The sequence below is a fragment of the Grammomys surdaster genome, unplaced genomic scaffold (assembly GCF_004785775.1).
Source record: "Grammomys surdaster isolate TR1022 unplaced genomic scaffold, NIH_TR_1.0 165, whole genome shotgun sequence".
Lineage (NCBI taxonomy): Eukaryota > Metazoa > Chordata > Mammalia > Rodentia > Muridae > Grammomys > Grammomys surdaster.
Genome location: NW_021604613.1, coordinates 19,897,573 through 19,917,853, shown reverse-complemented (window position 1 = coordinate 19,917,853; position 20,281 = coordinate 19,897,573). Strand labels below are relative to the sequence as shown.

The following is a 20,281-nucleotide window of genomic DNA, read 5'->3' as shown; positions in this document are numbered from 1 at the left end:
TTTCTTTCTTTCTTTCTTTCTTTCTTTCTTTCTTTCTTTCTTTCTTTTTCTTTCTTTCTTGCCATAGTAAATGTTCTCTTCTTACAACTTAAACATCCCACTTTTCCACACTCCAAACTCCAAGGACCTGTTTGATGAGGGCATCTGCGCTTGTCTCTTCCACTAAAATTCACTGTGGTAAACTGAAAAAGTGCTGGGTGAGATGGACCTCTTTTGTGGTTTCCGATTGTCAGTGCTCCTTCTGCTTGGTGCCAGTCCAAGCGTGGTCTTTCCCCCATGGTCTACTTCTTTCAGGGACAATGAGTAGCTATCTATTACTCCATGGGAGGGCAATCCTTAAAGGCAGGAGTGGGGTAATATATAAGTAGGAATAGAAGTGGGGACAGGAATTGGGTAGGAAGAGAGAACTGTTCTCACATAATTAAAAATCAAGACAGAAATGTAAAGACATTGTCAGGGAAGAGAAAGAAAGCTGGCTAAGGACATACCATCCTGAAAGGTCACCATGTCCTACCTCTCAGGATGTTGATTGTTAACTCTAAGGCCTTTATTTTCATAGTTGATGGATCAATGAGAATCACAGTATATACAACCTCATAGCAGTTGCTAAATTTGAGTGATTCTGAACCAGCCATCTCCTGTAACCAGGCAAGACTTCCAGTACAGGGATTGGGACACTAACCCAGCTACAAAATCTTTGACTTATAATTTGTCCTGCCTACAAGATTTGCTGGGGTAAATCTTGACACAGAAATTGTGAGAGTGGCCAACCAAGCACTGGCCTAGCTTAAGATTCATGCCATAAGTGGGAGCCTACTCCCACTACCTGGATGGCCAGAAGCTAGAAGCTGGATAGCCCAGACACCTAGGATAGAACCAGACATGACTGGCAAAACAAAACAGGTCAATGTCATGATTCCTAATGATATTCTGCTATACTCATAGATTGATGTCTAGCCCAACTGTCATTAGAGAGGCTTCATCCAGCAACTGATGGAAACAGATGCAGAGACCCACAGCCAAATATTAGGCAAAGCTCAGGAAATCTTGCTGAAGAAGGGGAGGAAGGATTTTAGGAGCCAGAAGAGTCAAAGACACCACAAAAAAAACCCCATGGTTTCAACCAACCTGATCCTATAGGGGTCCAAAGAGACTGAACCTCCAACCAGGGAGTCTACATGAGATGGATGTAGACCCTTGACACATAATGTTACAGTGTGTAGTTTGATCTTCATGTGGGACTTCCAACAGTGGGAGCAGGAGATGTCTTTGACTCTGTTGTTTGCTTTTGGGACCCTTTCTCTTACTGGGCTGCTTTGTCAGCCTTAATAGAAGATGAGGTCTTCCTGCAACTTGACATGCCATGGCCAGTTGATATCCACTGAGTCTGGCCCTTTGTTTTTTGTTTTTTGTTTTTTTGAGAAACAGAGCAGGAGTAGATGGAAGGGAGGAAGATGAGAGGTGTGGGAGAGGGACTGGAAGGAGAGGAGGAAGGGGAAACTGTGATCTGCAGTTGGAATGTAAAAACAAAAATTAAAATTAAAAAATAATTAAAACAGAAAATATTCTTTGCCTTTTGACATATATTTACTGAAGTAAACCAGCCATGCAAGAATGTTTCTTGCTCAAGTGGCTTCTTTACGTACCTTCTGAGCCAAGATGCATCCATGGGGAGAGAAAAAGAGGAGTCAGGGGAGAAAGACCTACCTAAATATGCTGCCTGACTGGTGGATTCAGCCAGCCCTTCCTTTCGCAAGTCTTTGCCTGCATCCCCAGGGGTAGAGCAGTGTGCTGGGGAGCTCTCCAGCATGAAGTTCTTGCTCCTGGATGTGCTGATGATCCGCGGGGGCAGGAGCACGTTAATGACAGTCTGCAGCAGTAGCTGTACCTCGGGCTGCTCCAGCCAAGGGCTGTCTGAAGTGCATTTTGGAAGAGGAAGGGGAAAAAGTAACAATCACAAGGCAGACCTTCCACGTTACACACTGAAAAATGCAACTTCTTCCAGCTCCAAACCAGATCACCTAGGAGTGTGAGTATTTCCCACCATGTAATGTAAGCTTTCTTCCACACACAGCACAGCATTATCAGCACCTGAGGGTCGCCAGTCCAAGCACTTGTATTGCTAACCAGATCCCCTGTTTACCAGTTCATTCTCTTTTCTATTGGCAAATACTTAGAGTGTACTGTGCTTACATTTGCGATACGTTTTTCCTAAAAGAAAGGCCCCCTTAAGAAGGAAAAGTAAAGAGAATGCATTGACAGCTGGCAGCTGCAGGATCTCTGCTAACAACAGTGGCTGTATTTAAAGCCCAGGCACTGTCAATTCTCAGTGTATAGTACTTGAACTAATTAAGTTTTCCTAACATAAGTTAAACAGTGTCCTTCTGCTCTCTACTGTATAAAAATCATTTTAATAGTATACATTTTTTTTTTCTAAGAGAAAAAAATTCTTGTCCTGGGTCAGCTGAACCAAATAAAACTATTTCCCAAATCAACGCCCACTTAAACCACTTAGATCCAGTTCAGCTGATGACTCTCCTGGGGGGGGGGAAAGGAAGAACAGAAACAACACGCTGGTAGTGAGAAAACACAACAACAATGATAGGTTTCCTTTAGTTAAGTTAACCAGACCTTTGCTTCCAGATCCTACTGTGAGCACAAAAGGGATGAGCAGATTTAAAAGCATCCCCTCCCTTCGCTCTTGATTGGTGAATGGGGAGATCACATGGCTTAAAGGAAAATCTTCTTTTAAAGCCTGCGCAGCAATAATAGAAAAAAAGAAAAGATTAATTGACCACTGTGCCCATTGTGTGCATGTGTTTCTACAGAGTGTTGGCGAAGGTGCTTCCCCGCTGACTGCACCTGTAAACTATGAGGTCACTTGTCACCTTTGTGCCATATGGAGTCTGACCCACACTGACTCTTTACCATTGGCTTCACATAATAGAGCTAAATTCCTAAAGAGACAGTAACAGCTTAAACAGTAAGTGAAGAACGGTGTGTGATACTAGACTCACCTCACTCCTCCCACTAATTTTTCTCTATGTGTTTACCAAGGAAAATGGAGAAAATGACAGCTTGGCATTTTCTCCACTTGGGGGTTACTTAAAAATTCTCAAACCCTTGCCTAGACCTTCTTCAAGCTAGGAAGCAACAAAAGGAAGAAATAAGTGATCTTTGGAAACAGGTTATTAAGGTAAAAGTTAGGATAGCATCTTTTCCCTTCTGCGCAGTAGCCACCTTCCTTCACATTCATTGGACATCTACCCATTTTCTGGATGTAAGAAGCCATGATTGACAGATCGTTATAATTATCATTATACATTATCCATTTATAGCCAGTGTATTTTTTCATTGATCACAGAGCTTTGATTCTGGTGGGGTGACACAGAGAAACTGTCAAGGGAGTTGGGAATTTGTACTTTAGTTGTTAAAGTGGGATAGTGATGTGTGTGTGTGTGTGTGTGTGTGTGTGTGTACGCACACATGTGCTTAAAATAATATTCAACCCACAATCATTAAAGAAAATAAAGATATTCAAAGTCCAGTAGGAACAGGTGAAAGAATTTCATACTGTAATTCTTTCTGAAAAGACTCCTAAGCCAGACTTTGAATACTGTTGCCTCTTTTGATTAACCATTGTGAGCTGATTACCCATACGCCATTAGTTTGCACACAGCTTCCACGACCACAGTGGTTTCTGTGGTTGTGCCAGGACTAGATGACTCTGCTATTTTTGAGATCTCAAGAAGAATTACAGAAGCACAACTTAGGGCCTTGCTCAGGGCTGAAGCTCCAAACCTATCAATGTTTGGAGGTGTTCCCACTTCGGTTTCACAGATTTTGCCCAGCCTTTGCAGAAAGACAGAGAGAGAGAGAGCGCACCACGATGATGTGGTGCCTCCACCAGCAACTTAATGAGCGTGACAAACAGGTAAGGCAGTCACACCTGTATCTGCAATGCTACAAGCCGGACAACAGCTGTGCTGAAGGGCAGAGGTGGTGAGAGATAAGGGCTGAGATGAAGAAGGGGTAATCCATCAGCAACACTGGAAGGTCCTACCACTCCCATCACCTGAAATACAAACAGAGCACATGACTAGCCTTGACCATTGCAATTTCATGCAGCTGTAGTAAAGGAGTCTCATTCACTAATAATAAGAGTAACAAATCGAAGGTCGGGCATGTCATTCTCAGTCTCTTCTTTCTTGGTGCCCTCTGAGGCATGTAATGTCTGGAGTCAGGTCAGTCATTATACTGGATTCAGCCAAGGTTTTGTAGAATGTTTATAGCTAACTATGTAGGAAATGAGAGATGGATCATTGGGAGACTGAACACTTACTGGTGGGTTCAAGGCAGTGCCGTCAACAATCCTTGGTGGAGCGAATACTGATAACAATGGTGATGGTCACAGCTCTATGTGCACTAAACTAGGCATTCCAACTACACATTTGTTGCCAAACTAGTTAAAGCAGCTGATCCTACTGGATGATATGCTTTAGCGTGGTTTTCACACATTGTACAAAACCTTGTCAGGACCAGACTCTAGATATTACGTAAACATGAAGATAATTTTTCTTTGCATAAATCCTAGACTGGCCAACTCATGGTGTTATTTGGCCCTTAAAAAAAAAAAAAGAAAGAGAAAAAAAGAAAAGCCTTCTTTTGTGTTTCTCCTCCCCAAATTATCTCAACCCCTAGCCAATTGTGCAGACTCCACCACCCCACTCTCCAACTGGCAGCCCTCAACTCTCAACGCAACTTTGAGGTGATTGTCAAAGTAGTGCATGGGAAGCAGCACCCCAACATCCCGCCTGGGCAGGGATGGGCCCCTGTATCTCCCATGTACCACCTTGAAATGTACCTCAGGATTTTGAGTGTCACCTGAGCCGTCAGTGTTCACAGGTAGGTAAGGGGCACAAAGTAGTCGACCTGTAAATCTTCAGTTCAGAGACATCAATAGCAGAGTTAAACTGTGCAAAGTTTCATAAGATTGCCACTTGGCTACTCACCAGATTGACACAGACATTGATCAGTGACCTAAGGTGAGGCAGGAAGGATATGATTGGCTGCCTCTGAAGTGTCAAACAAACCCCTTCAATCAAACTGCTGGCAGGCTCCCATTCAACCTGTCGCCTGGAATACAATATAGGAGCCATTAGCGGTCTGGCTCCCTCCCCGAGACAGTCTGAAACAAGTGAATGAGACAGTGATCCGGACATCAACTAAGACAGGACGTGTGTGCCTGAGACAACAGACTGTTTCCTATGGGATGACGTTTACCCATGTTGTTCCAAAAGTACAGAGCACACTGGGAGGGGAAGAAGGTACTGAAAATGCAGCAGAGGCACAGTCCTGCCTCACCGACTAATGAGACAAAATCTATTGAAGAAAAAACAGAGATGATGAGTGGGTCATATTTTAAGATCCCTGACGTCATTTTTGAGAGGGTTCCTATACTATCATCTCAGGAGATGTGAGAAATCTCCTAACAGAATAAATCTGCTCCCAACTGCAGTTCCAAGAGCTACCTATTAGACTATTCTTGGTACAGTCAATTTTTGTACCACCCTATCAGTGGGATTTGTATGGCGTAAGTCCTGTCAAAAGATGAAATTTGAGGAAAATTTCTTGTTGCCTCCCAGGAAAAAATCTCAGATTATTTTCTATGGTAGAACAGATGGTAGAGCATACAAACCAACCAGATTACCACAGGATTTTTCTGTCTTAAAAATGAATCTATCCTGTGACTGTCTCAGTCTCCAGGACTCCGAATTGAGCAGGCTGGGCTTTGCTGATTTGAAAATTATTTTTAAGCCTACACTTGCTATGAAACTGCAGTGAAAAAGTGGAGATATATCTCACATGAAGAGACACTGACATCCTGAATGCCAGAAGCACCAAGGGAATCCACAGGTCAGCTTCAGTCAACGCTTTGTGTGTTGGAATGAGGTCATATGAAGAGATTAAAGACAAAACTATATGTTACATCCTGATTCCTAGGAAAAGTTTCCATAGCTGACCGAAAGTGTACATGAATACCTTCCTTTAGGGAGGTATGCCATTTATAACTGGCTTAACTATATGACAAATGAGCCATTTTATGGAGATTTTTAACTCTTTAGATGTCAAAATACTTAAGAGAAAGAATTTATTTTGACACACACTCATAAGACATTTGTAAATTTTTGATCAGCTGTTTACCAGTAGACACAAATGTTCTAAAGGGACTATTAATAAAAAATGTGCTTAAGAACATGCATCTCGGGCTGATGATACAGCTCAGTAGTTAAGCGCACTGACTGCTCTTCCAGAGGTCCTGAGTTCAATTCCCAGCAACCACATGGTGGCTCACAACCATTTGTAATGGGATCCAATGCCCTCTTCTGGTGTGTCTGAAGATAGCTACAGTGTACTCATATAAATAAGATAGATAAATAAATCTAAAAAAAAACCACCCAAAACAAAACAAAAAATACCCAGGCACCTCTATGCCACTGAAACAAGTGACCTTGATATAGTGTCTTGACATCCATCACTATGGTACAAAATGATGTAAGAACCAGCTCTTAGGCCATAGCCTGATATTGTTCAGTTCTGTTTTTCTGTAACTCCTCATGGTGGCATAAATGTTCAGAGTGCTGGCTAATGTCTGTAAAAATTGAACCTTAAGTCCCACAGTCTGTAACCAAGTTGCATTGATTTTGAGTTTAGTTTTAAAAGGTGGTTGAAGCTTGCTCATTCATCCAAATTTGAGATTTCCTCTGAGTGGGGTTGTGAATTGTAGCATCTCCTCGTTATGACTGTAGCTTCCAAACTTGGTGGTTCATATATGCACAATTGAAGGGGGTGGATGGATATTTCTCAGGCCTCCAGGAAATCTCCAGGCTGTAATTCTGTTCATTTAGAACGCCACTGAATAAGGTGAATGTTTGGGTTTGTTATCAGACCTTTTAAAGTTTAAAGTTTTAAAGTTTGGCTGATAACTATAAAAACCTGAATTTTTCTAAATTTCCATGAACCCAAATTTGATGACTATATTAAATGTAGTACTTTTAGCATCAAAATAATGTTTCCCTGTTCTGTTGTGCTGGCTATTTGGAAGGCATTCTGTGTCTTACTTCAAAAGGGGTTAAGGTTGTGAGTTCTAATTGAATTTCTTCACTGTATCAGATGAAGAATTCTCTGAGAAAGACACTTCCTCAAGATGAACATACATCCCAAAAGAAATGTGATTTTCTAAAAACAAATATGGTTATTGGGGAATTTATATTCCCAATTATCTATGAACAAATACCACCTGAAAATTTTTGACTCATTGAATTAACCACAGATTGACCTACTATGTTCAAAATGGCAAATTTCTAACCCTGTGTTCTGTAATATCCGAGCTGGAAGCCTTCTTACCTCAAGGTGGGCATCTTATGGATTTTGTTGAACATTCTATCCAGTCTCTTTAGAATGAGGATAAGAGCTGGCCTCACCGCCTCTGCTGACCAGTCGGTAATGGGGAGCATCTCCATGATATAGCGCCGAAGGCCTCGGCTCTCCATTGTTTGGGTGTCATATGGTGCCAGCTTCAGAAGGGAGTGTGCAATTTCTGCCAGCCTAAAATCATTTTAGAAATAATAAAAAAATATATCACAGTGGGGCTATTCCTATACAGTGTCATGCTGATCACCACATGCTAATCAACATATCACCTTCTAACTAAAAAAATTCTCCCCAACATCCTCTAATCTCTCTGCTCTTCTTACATATAGCAATACAATCATGTGTCCACATGCATAGTTATGGAGAATAATGGGATATTTCAGAGTGTAAACATGAAAGTAACTTAGAAAGATTAAGGACAGGTCAAATGTATCTAGAGAATGCCATCTGTTTTTGTGTGTGGCAGGTCTTATGCTACTCAGATTAGCCTTGAACTTGCTGTGTAGCAGAAAATGATCTTGAATCTCGTATTCTTTTGCCTCATCTGCCCAAGTGCTGGAATTACAGATGTCTGATATCACGCATGGTTGTTCATGGTGCTGGGGATAAAACCCAGGACTCTGTGTATGCTAGATAGGAACTCTGCCAATTTCCTACATCATCACTTGTCAGAGAATGTGATTCTACACCCCCCACACACACACACACACACACACACACACACACACACCAAAGCACACGAATGTCCAGAGATCTATTAATTAGAAGTAATACAATAGGAATATTGTACTTTTCCTTTTCTCATATATTAACTATAGTATTTCAATAAAGAGAAAAATTGATAGAAGTAAAATAAATGCTTGAAGGGATCTACATGATGACCTCTAGGCACTCCATGTTAGGAATAGCAGCTAAGCCATTGCCTGCCTCTCTGATGCTTAAATGCCCAAACATGTAATCCGTTTGACAAGCTTCCCACATGAAGAACTCATTACTATCAAAGGATTCATTACACCTTCAGAGGTCTGCACTGTTAGAAGCTGCTGTCATGTTAGGTCTCTCAATTCTTTCTAATATCTTCCCATTAGGCTTAATTATGACTACACAAGTTCAATTCATCGTCTTCATGGCAATCCTCCCCGGCCAAGAAATAGTTACCATCCCTTCATACCCACCAGCTTCATTCCTAATTGGGCCATTGTCCTGTGAACTGTGTGTGAGCGTGGGTGGCATAAAGAAATGACTCAAATAGTTAGCACATTGTATTATTTCTGTCTTTCTCATAAGCATGTCATACAAAGACGATTCTTTCTTAGATGGCTTGTATCCATATAAGGGCAGTTTTAACCACACGGACTCTTCTAGATACCTTCACCTTATCCCTGTACATTCTCAGACATTCCTCTATAACAATAACCAACTTGGGCTCTTGTAAACCGTATTTTATTGAAGAAAGTGAATCAATATGACTGAATGCAATTCCTTGTGTGGTTGAATAAATGCCAGAATTTAGTTCTCAAAAAGGATGTGTTTTAAAGATAGCTTTGGGACATGTTTGAAAAACAATATAGTTACTGTAAGCTTGAGGACAATACTTAGAGCCAGAAATGAGAAAAAATTTTTAGAGATTAATGTAAAATTCTATAACCTTTGGTCACAAAAAATGGATTAGTGGTGAGCCTACAAGAAAGTTTCCCTTTCATACAGTTTTTTTCAACCCTGGCTCCATAATCCCATGTATTTGCACACTAACTCTTGTTTTAAGAAGAAAATCACTACTCTGGATCTTTTTCGATGGGAACTCAATAGTTCTTCTTATTGAGAAGGGTGGGGAAGACAAATAACATGGGATAAAAAGTACAGCAGGGGCTAGAAGGCGAGGATGACCGAGGTGGGAGGGAAAGAGAGGAAGGAAAAGGGCATCACAGATGCTACTGCTTTGTGAACTCAGGAGTGGGTAATGAGGCAGGAAATTCCCTTTGGCCAGAGAGTTTATCTAATCAAGAATATTTTCACCGAGAGTCTTGAAATGAATCAGATATTGTGCAAATGCAGAGTAAAGGTTCCCTCAGCACTGTTTCTTAGCTCTTTAGTCTGATCCAAACTATTTGAGCAAACATCTTTTATGGTATTTGGAAAATATTTTCCCTTTTACAATTAAGATTTTTCTGGTTGGGTAATATTCATTCTTAAACTTTTAAATATGACTCACACTCCAAAATTTATGATTAGTTTGACTTACACACACACACACACACACACACACACACACACACACACACACCAAAATTACAAGAAACATTCATGTATGTAGGTACTGTGTCAATGTATTTGGATCTGCCACCTTCAAAGTGTAACACAGAACATCTGTATTCAGTCAAAGAAGCGTACACTTATTTTTCATCAAAAGCTTGTTGTTCGGTAGTACATTAATAGGGGACATTTGGTTTAAATAATCTCTGAGTAATCCAGTCTGTAAAGTAGCTGTCCTCTCACACTATCCTGGCTCTGGGAAGCTTGCTTATGACAAATCACATAATGACATTATGTCAACTAACTACATGGCCAGGCAAAGCTGGCCCCTTATTTATTTGAAGGCAATTGTGGAGGACACTGTTCTTTGTACCAGTCTCTTTCTTCTTCAACAAATAACAACTGGGAGACTTTGCTTGTCCTTTGTTCTATTTATTTGCTTGTTTGTTTGTAGTGAGATTAGGGTCTCCTTGTGTAGCCAAGATTACCCCAGAACTGAGAAGACTAAACTGATCTTAAACTTTTGATCCTTCTGTTTCTTAGCTCACTGATTACTGGGGTTAACACCACGCACAGCATTATTTTAAATTATTTTTAATAAGAATTATCTCACCAAGCAATTACTTTTTTATTCTATTGACATTATGGTTTTAGATTTTTTTGTGTTTTTTGTTTTTTATTGGATATTTTATTTATTTACATTTCAGATGTTATCCCCCTTGCCCATTCCCTCCAGAAGCCCCCTATCCCATCTCCCCTCCTCCTGCTTCTATGAGGGTGTGCCCTCACCCACCCACTCCGAACTCCCTATCCTCGTATTCCCCTACATGAGGGCATCCGGCCTTCACTGGACCAAGGACTTCCTCTTCCACCTATACCCAACAAGGCCATCCTCCCTTACATATACACTTGGAGCCATGGGTCCTTCCCTGTGTGTGCCCAGGCTGAGTATTTAGACCCTGGGAGCTCTGGTTGGTTGGTATTGTTGCTCTCCCCATGAGGACACAAACCCCTTCAACTCCTTCAGTCTTCTCTCTAACTCCTCCATTGGGAACACCTTGATCAGTTCAATGGTTAGCTGTGAGCATCCACCTCTGTGTGTGTCAGGCTCTGGCACAGCCTTTAAGGAGACAGCTATATCAGGCTCCTGTTAGCATGTACTTCCTGGCATCCACAACAGTGTCTGCCTTTGGTGACTGCACATGGGATGGTAACCCAGGTGGGCAGTCTCTAGATGGCCCCTCCTTCGGTTTCTGTTCCACACTTTGTCTCCATATTGGCTCACATGAGTATTTTGTTACCCCTTCTAAGAAGGACCAAAGCACCCACATTTTGGTCTTCCTTCTTCATGAGCTTCATGTGGTCTGTGAGTTGTATGTTGGGTACTTCGAGCTTTTGGGCTAATATCCACTTATCAGTAAGTGCATATCATGTGTGTTCTTTTGTGATTGAGGTACTTCATTGATATTTTCTAGTTCCATCCACTTGCCTAAGAACTTCATGAATTCATTGTTTTTAATAGCTAAATAGTACTCCATTGTGCAAATGTACCACATTTTCTGTATCCATTCCTCTGTTGAAGAACATCTGGGTTCTTTCCAGATTCTGGTTATTATAAATAAGGCTGCTATGAACATGTGTCCTTGTTATGTGTTGGAGCATCTTTTGGGTATATGCCCAGGAGTGGTATAGCTGGGTCCTTAGGTAATGATATGTCCAATTTTCTGAGGAACTGCCAGACTGATTTCCAGCGTGGTTGTATCAGCTTGCAATCTCACCAACAATGGAGGAGTATTCCTCTTCCTCCACATCCTCGACAGCATCTGCTATCACCTGAGTTTTTGATCTTAATCATTCTGACTGGTGTGAGGTGGAATCCCAGGGTTTTGACTTGCATTTCCCTGATGACTAAGAATGTTGATCATTTTTTTAGGTGCATTTCGGCCATTCGAGTTTCCTCAGTTGAAAATTCTTTGTTTAGCTGTCTTCCATTTTGTGATAGGGCTATTTGATTGTCTGGAGACTAATTTCTTGAGTTCTTTGTATATATTGGATATTAGCCCTCTATCAGATGTAGGATTGGTAAAGATCTTTTCCCAATATGTTGGTTGCCATTTTGTCCTATTGGCAGTGTCCTTTGCTTTACAGAAGCTTTTCAATTTTATGAGGTCCCATTTGTCAATTCTTGATCTTAGAGCATTCAAGGCTCTGCCCTACTTTCTCTTCTATTAGTTTCAGTGTATCTAGTTTTATGTGGAGGTCTTTGATCTACTTGGACTTGAGCTTTGTACAAGGAGATAAGAATGGATATATTTGCATTCTTTTACATGCTGACCTCCATTTGAACCAGCACCATTTGTTGAAAATGCTGTCCTTTTTCCACTGGACTGTTTTTTAGCTCCTTTGTCAAAGATCAAGTGACCATAGGTGTGTGGGTTCATTTCTGGGTCTTCAATTCTATTCCATTGATCTTCCTGCCTGTCTCTGTACCAATAACATGCAGTTTTTATCATTATTGCTCTGTAGTACAGCTTGAGGTCAGGGATGGTGATTCCCCCAGAAGTTCTTTTACGGCTGAGAATAGTTTTGCTATCCTAGGTTTTTTGTTATTCCAAATGAATTTGCAAATTGCTCGTTCTATAACCATAAAGAATTGAGTTGGAATTTTGATGGGGATTGCATTGAATCTGTAGATTGCTTTAGCCATTTTTAATGTATTAATTCTGCCAATCTATGAGCATGGGAGATCATTCCATCTTCTGAGATCTTCTTCAGTTTCTTTCTTCAGAGACTTGAAGTTCTTGTCATACAGATCTTTCACTTGCTTGGTTAGATTCACACCAATGTAGTTTATAATATTTGTGACTATTGTGAAGGGTGTCATTTCTCTAATTTTTTCTCAGCCTGTTTATCTTTTGAATAGAGGAAGACTATTGATTTGTTTGAATTAATTTTATATCCAGCCACTTTGCCGAAGTTGTTTATCAGGTTTAGGAGTTCTATGGTAGAAGTTCTGGGGTCACTTAAGTATACTATCATAGCATCTGCAAATAGTGATATTTTGACTTCTTTCTTTAATATTTGTATCCCTTTGACTTCCTTTTGTTGTCTAATTGCTCTGGCTAGTACTTCCAGTACTATATTGAATACATTGGGAGAGAGTGGGTAGCTTGTCTGGTCCCTGATTTTAGTGGGATTGCTTCAAGTTTCTCTCCATTTAGTTTGATGTTGGTTACTGGCTTGCTGCATATTGCTTTTGCTGTTTAGGTATGGGCCTTGAATTCCTGATCTTTCCAGGACTTTTACCACGAAGGGTTGTTGAATTTTGTCAAATGTTTCCTCAGCATCTAGTGAGATGATCATGTGGTTCTTTTCTTTGAGTTTGTTTATATAGTGGATTATGTTGATGGATTTCTACATTTTGAACCATCCCTGCATTCCTGGGATAAAGCCTACTTGATCATGATGGATGATTGTTTTGGTTTGTTCTTGAATTGGGTTTGCAAGAATTTTATTGAGTAATTTTGCATCCATGTTCATAAGGGAGATTGGTCTGAAGTTCTTTTTCTTTGTTGTGTCTTTGTGTGGTTCAGGCATGAGCGTAATTGTGGCTTCATAGAACGAATTGGGTAGTGTTCCTTCTGTTTCTATTTTGTGGAATAGTTTGAAGAGAATTGGTATTAGGTCTTCCTTGAAGGTCTGATAGAATTCTGCACTAAAACCATCTGATCCTGGGCTTTTTTTGGTGGGGAGACTTTTAATGACTGCTGGTATTTCTTTAGCGGTTATGGGACTGTTAGATGGTTTATCTGCTCCTGATTTAACTTTGGTATCTGGTATCTGTCTAGAAAAATTCTTACAGATTTACCAGTTTTGTTGAGTATAGGATTTTGTAGTAGGATCTGATGATTTTTTAATTTCCTCAGTTTCTGTTATGTCTCCCCTTTCAGTTCTGATTTTATTAATCTGGATACTGTCTCTGTACCCTCTCGTAAGTCTGGCTAAGGGTTTATCTATCTTGTTGATTTTCTCAAAGAATCAGCTGCTGGTTTGTTGATACTTTATATAGTTCTTTTTGTTTCTACTTGGTTGATTTCAGCCCTGCTTTTGATTATTTCCTGCCTTCTACTCCTCTTTGGTGTATTTGCTTCTTTTTGTTCTGGAGCTCTCAGGTGTGCTGTCAAGCTGCTAGTGTATGCTCTCTCCAGTTTCTTTTTGTAGGTCCTTAGACCTATGAGTTTTCCTCTTAGCACTGCTTTCATTGTGTCCCATAAGTTTTGGTATGATGTGCCTTCATTTTCATTAAATTATAAAATGTCTTTTATTTCTTTCTTTATTTCTTCCTTAACCAAGTTATCTTTGAGTAGAGAGTTGTTCAGTTTCCACTTGTATGTGGGCTTTCCATTGTTTTGTTATTATTGAAGACCAGCCTTATTCTGTGGTGATCTGATAGTGATTATTTAAATCTTTTTGTATCTGTTGAAGCCCATTTTGTGACCAATTATAGGGTCAATTTTCGAGAAGGTACCATGTGGTGCTGAGAAAAAGGTATATTATTTTGTTTTAGTTTGAAATGTTCTACAGATACCTGTTAAATCCATTTGATTCATAACTTCTTTTAGTTTCACCGTGTTTGTTTAGTTTCTGTTTCCATGATCTGTCCATTTCTGAGAGTGGAGTGTTGAAGCCCCCACTATCATTGTGTGAGATGCAATGTGTGCTTTGAGCTTTAGTAAGGTTTCTTTTATGAATGTGAGTGTCCTTGAATTTGGTGCATAGATGTTCCAATTGTGATTTCATCTTGGTTGATTCTTCCTTTGATGAATATGAAGTGTCCATTCTTATCTTTCTTGATAACTTCTCATTGAAAGTTGGTTTTATTCGATATTAGAATGGCTACTTCAGCTTGTTTCTTGGGACGATTTGCTTGGAAAAATTGTTTTCCAGCCCTTTACTCTGAGGTAGTGTCTGTCTTTGTCACTGTGGTGCGTTTCCTGTATGCAGCAAAATGCTGGTTCATGTTTATGCATCCAGTCTGATAGTTAATGTCTTTTTATTGGGGATTTGAATCCATTGATATTAAGAGATATTAAGGAAAAGTGATTGTTGCTTCCTGCTATTTTTGTTGTTAGAGTTGGAATTATGTTTGTATGGCTATCTTCTTTTGGGTTTGTTGGAAGATTACTTTCTTGCTTTTTCTAGGTTGTAGTTTCCCTCCTTGTGTTGGAGTTTTCCGTCTATTATCCTTTGTAGGACTGGATTACTGGAAAGATATTGTGTAAATTTGGTTTTGTCATGGAATATCTTGGTTTCTCCATCTATAGTGATTGAGAGTTTTACTGGGTATAGTAGCCTGGGCTGGCATTTGTGTTCTCTTAGGGTCTGTATGACATCAGTCTAGGATCTTCTAGTTTTTATAGTCTCTAGTGAGAAGTCTGGTGTAATTCTTATAGGTCTGCCTTTATATGTTACTTGACCTTTTTCCCTGACTGCTTTTAATATTTTTTTCTTTGTTTTATGCATTTGATGTTTTGACTATTATGTGACGGGAGGAATTCCTTTTCTGGTCTAGTCTATTTGGAGTTCTGTAGCCTTCTTGTATGTTCATGGACATCTCTTTCTTTAGGTTAGGAAAGTTTTCTTCTATAATTTTGTTGAAGGTATTTACTGGCCCTTTATGTTGGGAATCTTCACTCTCAACTATATCTATTATCCTTAGGTTTGGTCTTCTCATTGTGTCTTGGATTTCCTGGATGTTTTGGGTTAGGAGCTTTTTGCATTTTGCATTTTCTTTGACAGTTGTGTCAATGTTTTCCATGGTATTTTCTGCATATGAGATTCTGTCTTTTGTCTCTTGTATTCTGTTGGTGATGCTTGCATCTATGACTCTTGATCTTTTTCCTAGGTTTTCTATTCCAGGGTAGTCTTCCTTTGTAATTTTTTTATTGTTTCTACTTCCATTTTTAGATCCTGGATGGTTTTGTTTAATTCCTTCACCTGTTTGCTTATGTTTTTGTGCAATTCTTTAAGGGATTTTTGTGTTTCCTCTTTAAAGACTTCTACCTGTTTACCTGTGTTCTCCTGTATTTCTCCAAGGGAGTTATTTATGTCCTTCTTAAAGTCCTCTATCATCATCATGAGAAGTGACTTTAAATCTGAGTCTTGCTTTTCGAGCATGATGGAGTATCCAGGACTTGCTATGGTGGGAGAATTGGGTTCTGATGATGCCAGGTAACCTTGGTTTCTGTTGCTCATGTTCTTGAGCTTGCCTTTTGCCATCTGGTTATCCCTAGTTTTATGTTTACTCACTGTCTCTGACTGGAGCCTGTCTCTCCTGTTATCTTTGTTGTGTCAGAACTCCTCAGAGTCCAGCTGTATTTGTGACCATGTGATCCTAAGATCCTGGTTGAAAGATCTCTTGGGACTCAAGCTGACTCTGGGATCCTGAAATCCTATGATCCTGGGCATGTTAGAGTCCCTGGGAGTCCAGCTTCCTCAACGGCCCTGAGTGCAGTGGCTCCTCTGCTGCTCTGAGTACAGTGAGTGGTTCCTCTAGGATGGGTCAGGAGATGGTGTCTTCACAGGAGCAGACCTGCTAGGAGTCTGCCCCAGAATAAAGAGACATTATGGTTTTATAGGAGATCATATTTTGCTAATTACTTTAAGACTCCAGAAGGTCAATATCAAATTCATGGTTCACAAATAAATTTAATATGATTTCATATTAATTTTTTGTGACAATCTCGTCACAAACATAAATATTTACATGTGGCACTACCTTTTCCTAATCTATACTTAGTGTATTCTATCTCTTTGTGTCATACAGTTTATACATTGCCTGAAAATAATAAACAGTTAATTATAGAAGTGATTTTAGTACTTGCAAATGTGTTATTTCTTTTGTCTTTTGAAATGGACTATGATAACCTTGAAATTAGTGTTTTATTTTGCAGCACTAATGTCTGATATAATATAGATTATTTTCATTAGTGTTAATGTCTATTGTTCCTTAAATCTTCACCATATACTAAGTAGTCCCTTAGGACTTCTTAAGCTTTAGTGTTAGCCTCTAGAGGGTGCTCCAGTTCCTAGTTTTCCTTCCCTTAAATGTCCAAAGAAGACATTTCCATAGAATAGTCCTACAACTCCTAGACACACATAGACATTCACACAAATACACTCACACACAGACACAGACACTTATAGATATATGCAGACATACACACAGAAATAGACAAATACATAAATATACCCATAGATACATACACAGACACATATACTGACACATATATGCAGATACAGACACAAACACTGACACATATAGAGACAGAAACACCTAGAGATACACAGAGGCATGAATACTACATAGACACATATGCACATGCATACTGATATAGACACACACATAGAGACAGACACACACACATACACAGAGACACAAACACACAAATAGACACATACAGGGACAGACACATACACACACAGTCACACATGCAGAGACAGACACATAGACATACAGACACCCGCACAGATAGACACACAGACAGACATACACAGTCACAAAATGCCTATCTTTGAATGCAATGTTTGTCGATTCACAGAATTACTCAGGTGAATTAGAGACAAATAGAGCCCTCAGTCGCCAAGGCAACAGCAAGTCCTTGAAACACTGCAGCCTTCTGTATAGGAGCTACACTCCTCAGTGTGAAACAAACTCTTCCCCACCATTGCACAGTATGGAGGGCTGGGGTTCTCTAGCATGGCTGGGTGTGTGCCCATACCTCAATGAAGGCAAGAGGCTGACAGAAAAAGAGTTTGTGTCCAGGTCATGCTTCTGTCCTCCACTGTAACTTCACCTAGAACTTACTAAATTCCTTTCATAAGATGATTTTAAGAAAAAAAAAGCAGTTACTGTTCAGGAAATTGGTGTGTTTTGGCAAATTACAATGTGGTTTCTGGAGGAGTTGATGAGAACTGCACATTTAGTTTTATAGATAGATTAAGCATTCAAAGTAAGTCTTTTGTTAACTATGAACTTTTTCTTTGAAGGAACTCTTATGATCCTTTAAAAACTGCTAGAACTAAGCTACTAGGTCTTCTGGGATCACATTTAAAAATCTGTCAAACAAATACATTATAGACTGAATTCCCATTTTAAAAACATTTCCTATTTCTGAGATCCATTTAATAGATAAAATGTTTACTTTACCAGAAGGATCTAAATGGTATGTACCCAAGTCACAGGAAAGAAATTATTCTACATATCTCATTCCTTTTCCTGGAGGAAGCCTTCCCACTTCCAGACACACCCCCTACCCCACCACACACACGAACATACACACACAGCTCAGCCCAGCACACAGACACAGGCACATGGCTTAAGCTCTGAGCATCACACTCCCAGGCAGAAGTGGGGTACTTGTGTGGGTACCTCATGTGGGACTTCACATCCAGCAGCTCCAGGGCAGTGACCCGTGGTTCCCCAGCCAGATTTTGCAGGATCTTCAGCCTTGGCCCGCAATGTTTGTAGAATTCTGTGCAAATGTTCAGCAGAGATTCTCGGGGTCTTCTGAATTCTTCTCGAGAAATTCGTTCATCTAGTTCTTCTCTGGGAAGGCCTTGCCCTTCCTCTAGTAAATGGAGGTTTTCCCTGTGGAAGTGTGAAAGATTAACCAGGACTCAGAAAACATGGGCACTTGGTTACTGTGAGGGCCAGGTGTTACACTGCAGAGAGATATGCTTCCTGACGAGGTAAGGAATTGGTAGCCAAGGCTCCACAGATGCTCCTTTGGGGGGTGAAGAAAATTTATTATCCCAGAAGACCACACTGCAGAGGCTTTCCCAGTGTCATTTTCCCAGGATTTACATGAAAACAGTTACATCATGCATCCACTGTAGGAGTTAAATGGAATTGGTATCCAGGTCTAAAGAAACCATCTCAGTGTGTCAGAAGGCGTGTGAAGTAAGAGCAAGTCTTTCTGTACCTGATAAAGTGCAGCTTGGCTCCTTGCTCTGGGTACCTGTGAATCAGAACAGCAACTGGTGTAAGCTTCAGAGCAATCTGAGAGACTGCTCATATCAAAGCCCTTGGAGGTACACATTTTGATAAACGCACAAACGCATATTAACCCTCGACGGTACTGTCTTCTTTCATTGGGTCACCAGATAGTCAGCAATTATAATTCCTATAAAACTTGTTTCATTGTCATATGAGGAGCATGAAGAGAAATGTAAGGATTCATATAAACTCGTGGAATATAACCAAAGGAGGGAATTTAAGAAAAACAGCAGCTTTGAAATCTGGTCCTTATTTTTAAACAGGATGGGGAGGAGAGAGCCTCTTTACTCCAAGGCCTGGTGAAGTCTCTGGCCCTCTTGGAGTCCAGCACAGGTGCTATCTCATGAAGGCTGCGTGAGTTTGTGATGATTTTCTAAGCAGCTCTGATATTTTCTTGTACCTCTAAACTCTCACCCTCCTTTCTTATCTTGGACCGCTTTCCTTATATATTTTCACACTTAATGCTGTGGGGTTTTTGTTTGTTTGTTTTATTTTGTTTTCAGGATTCCTCTCATCACCAGCCACTGGACTACATCTGAGAGGCCACAGAAGCAGAGGGCGCAGTGAGTTACCTGGTGTTCACTCCAGATGACATGGTGTGGTTGGCTGTGGTGGTTCCCTTGTGACCTTGATCACTCCTACTCATCTGTGGGGCCTGCATGGGCCTGCAACAGTAACAGTGGTTTCCAGAACAAAGCAACAGAGGAAGAGACATTTATGAAATTCTCAAGCTGGGAAGCCCACCTAAGTACATTTGCAAAACTTAAAAGGATAGGCAGTCCAGCTTTGGGCTCTTCAGTCCTGAGAGGCCATTAAAAGACAAAGATCCTTCCTAGTTCTATACGCATATCAGGGTTTAACTTGTAAGTCTTGGTTCTCAGTAGTAAACCATGACTCTCCAAATAAGACTTGCGCTCAAACTGTAAGTGTCAATTGACAGTAAAAAGATCACTCAGCAGTTCTTTAGGTGGCAGGCAGTCCAGCCATCGAGATAACAATAAAAAGCACTTAAATATGCACCAGAATTACTCTGTTTTGCTGAGAAATTGTCACCTAATGTAATCACTCTTTTAGTGAAAATTATACCCAATCTTCTCTAAGAAGTGGAGTAAATTTCTATTTTAAGTCATATGTTTAGTAATAGTCAAATGATTTCATCTAATGTCTGGGGCGTTTCCTTTGGCTTTAGAAAAACTTTGAAAATATATATATTCATATATATATATTGGTGTCTGAGGCACAGAAAGGATGGCATAGGTTCTTGGAGCATTTACCTGGATGAAATCTCTATAGCCTGCTCTCGCTCTGAATGCTGAGTATGGCAAGTAAGCTTTCAAGAATGGCAGAAGGCCATTTCTTCCCATGCCTTGGTTTGGTAGGCAGAACTTGAAAATGGCCTCAAGGTCTTTGTGCCTAGCTTTACTCTTAAAACAGTCCTTCTTTCCTGTCTATCTGGGGACAGAAATTTGAAGCATGAAGACTCAATGTCCTATTGCCAGGTTAGAGGATTAAGGGAAAAGATTGAGATGCTGTCTA

General features: G+C 40.2%; 1 protein-coding gene across 4 annotated transcripts in view; it reads right to left on the bottom strand.

The window, feature by feature from the left end:
* The window catches only part of Unc80 (unc-80 homolog, NALCN channel complex subunit), a 188,098-nt gene that overhangs the window by 21,901 nt on the left and 145,916 nt on the right, over positions 1–20,281 (bottom strand). For all 4 annotated transcript variants that reach the window (XM_028765643.1, XM_028765645.1, XM_028765644.1 and 1 more), the window contains 8 exons: positions 19,318–19,410; positions 18,672–18,707; positions 18,119–18,337; positions 7,408–7,608; positions 5,013–5,136; positions 3,950–4,075; positions 2,632–2,755; positions 1,708–1,914 (listed from right to left, as the gene is read on the bottom strand). In XM_028765643.1, the coding sequence (XP_028621476.1) occupies positions 1,708–1,914; positions 2,632–2,755; positions 3,950–4,075; positions 5,013–5,136; positions 7,408–7,608; positions 18,119–18,337; positions 18,672–18,707; positions 19,318–19,410 (1,130 nt within the window). The remainder of the gene's footprint in view (positions 1–1,707; positions 1,915–2,631; positions 2,756–3,949; positions 4,076–5,012; positions 5,137–7,407; positions 7,609–18,118; positions 18,338–18,671; positions 18,708–19,317; positions 19,411–20,281) is intronic.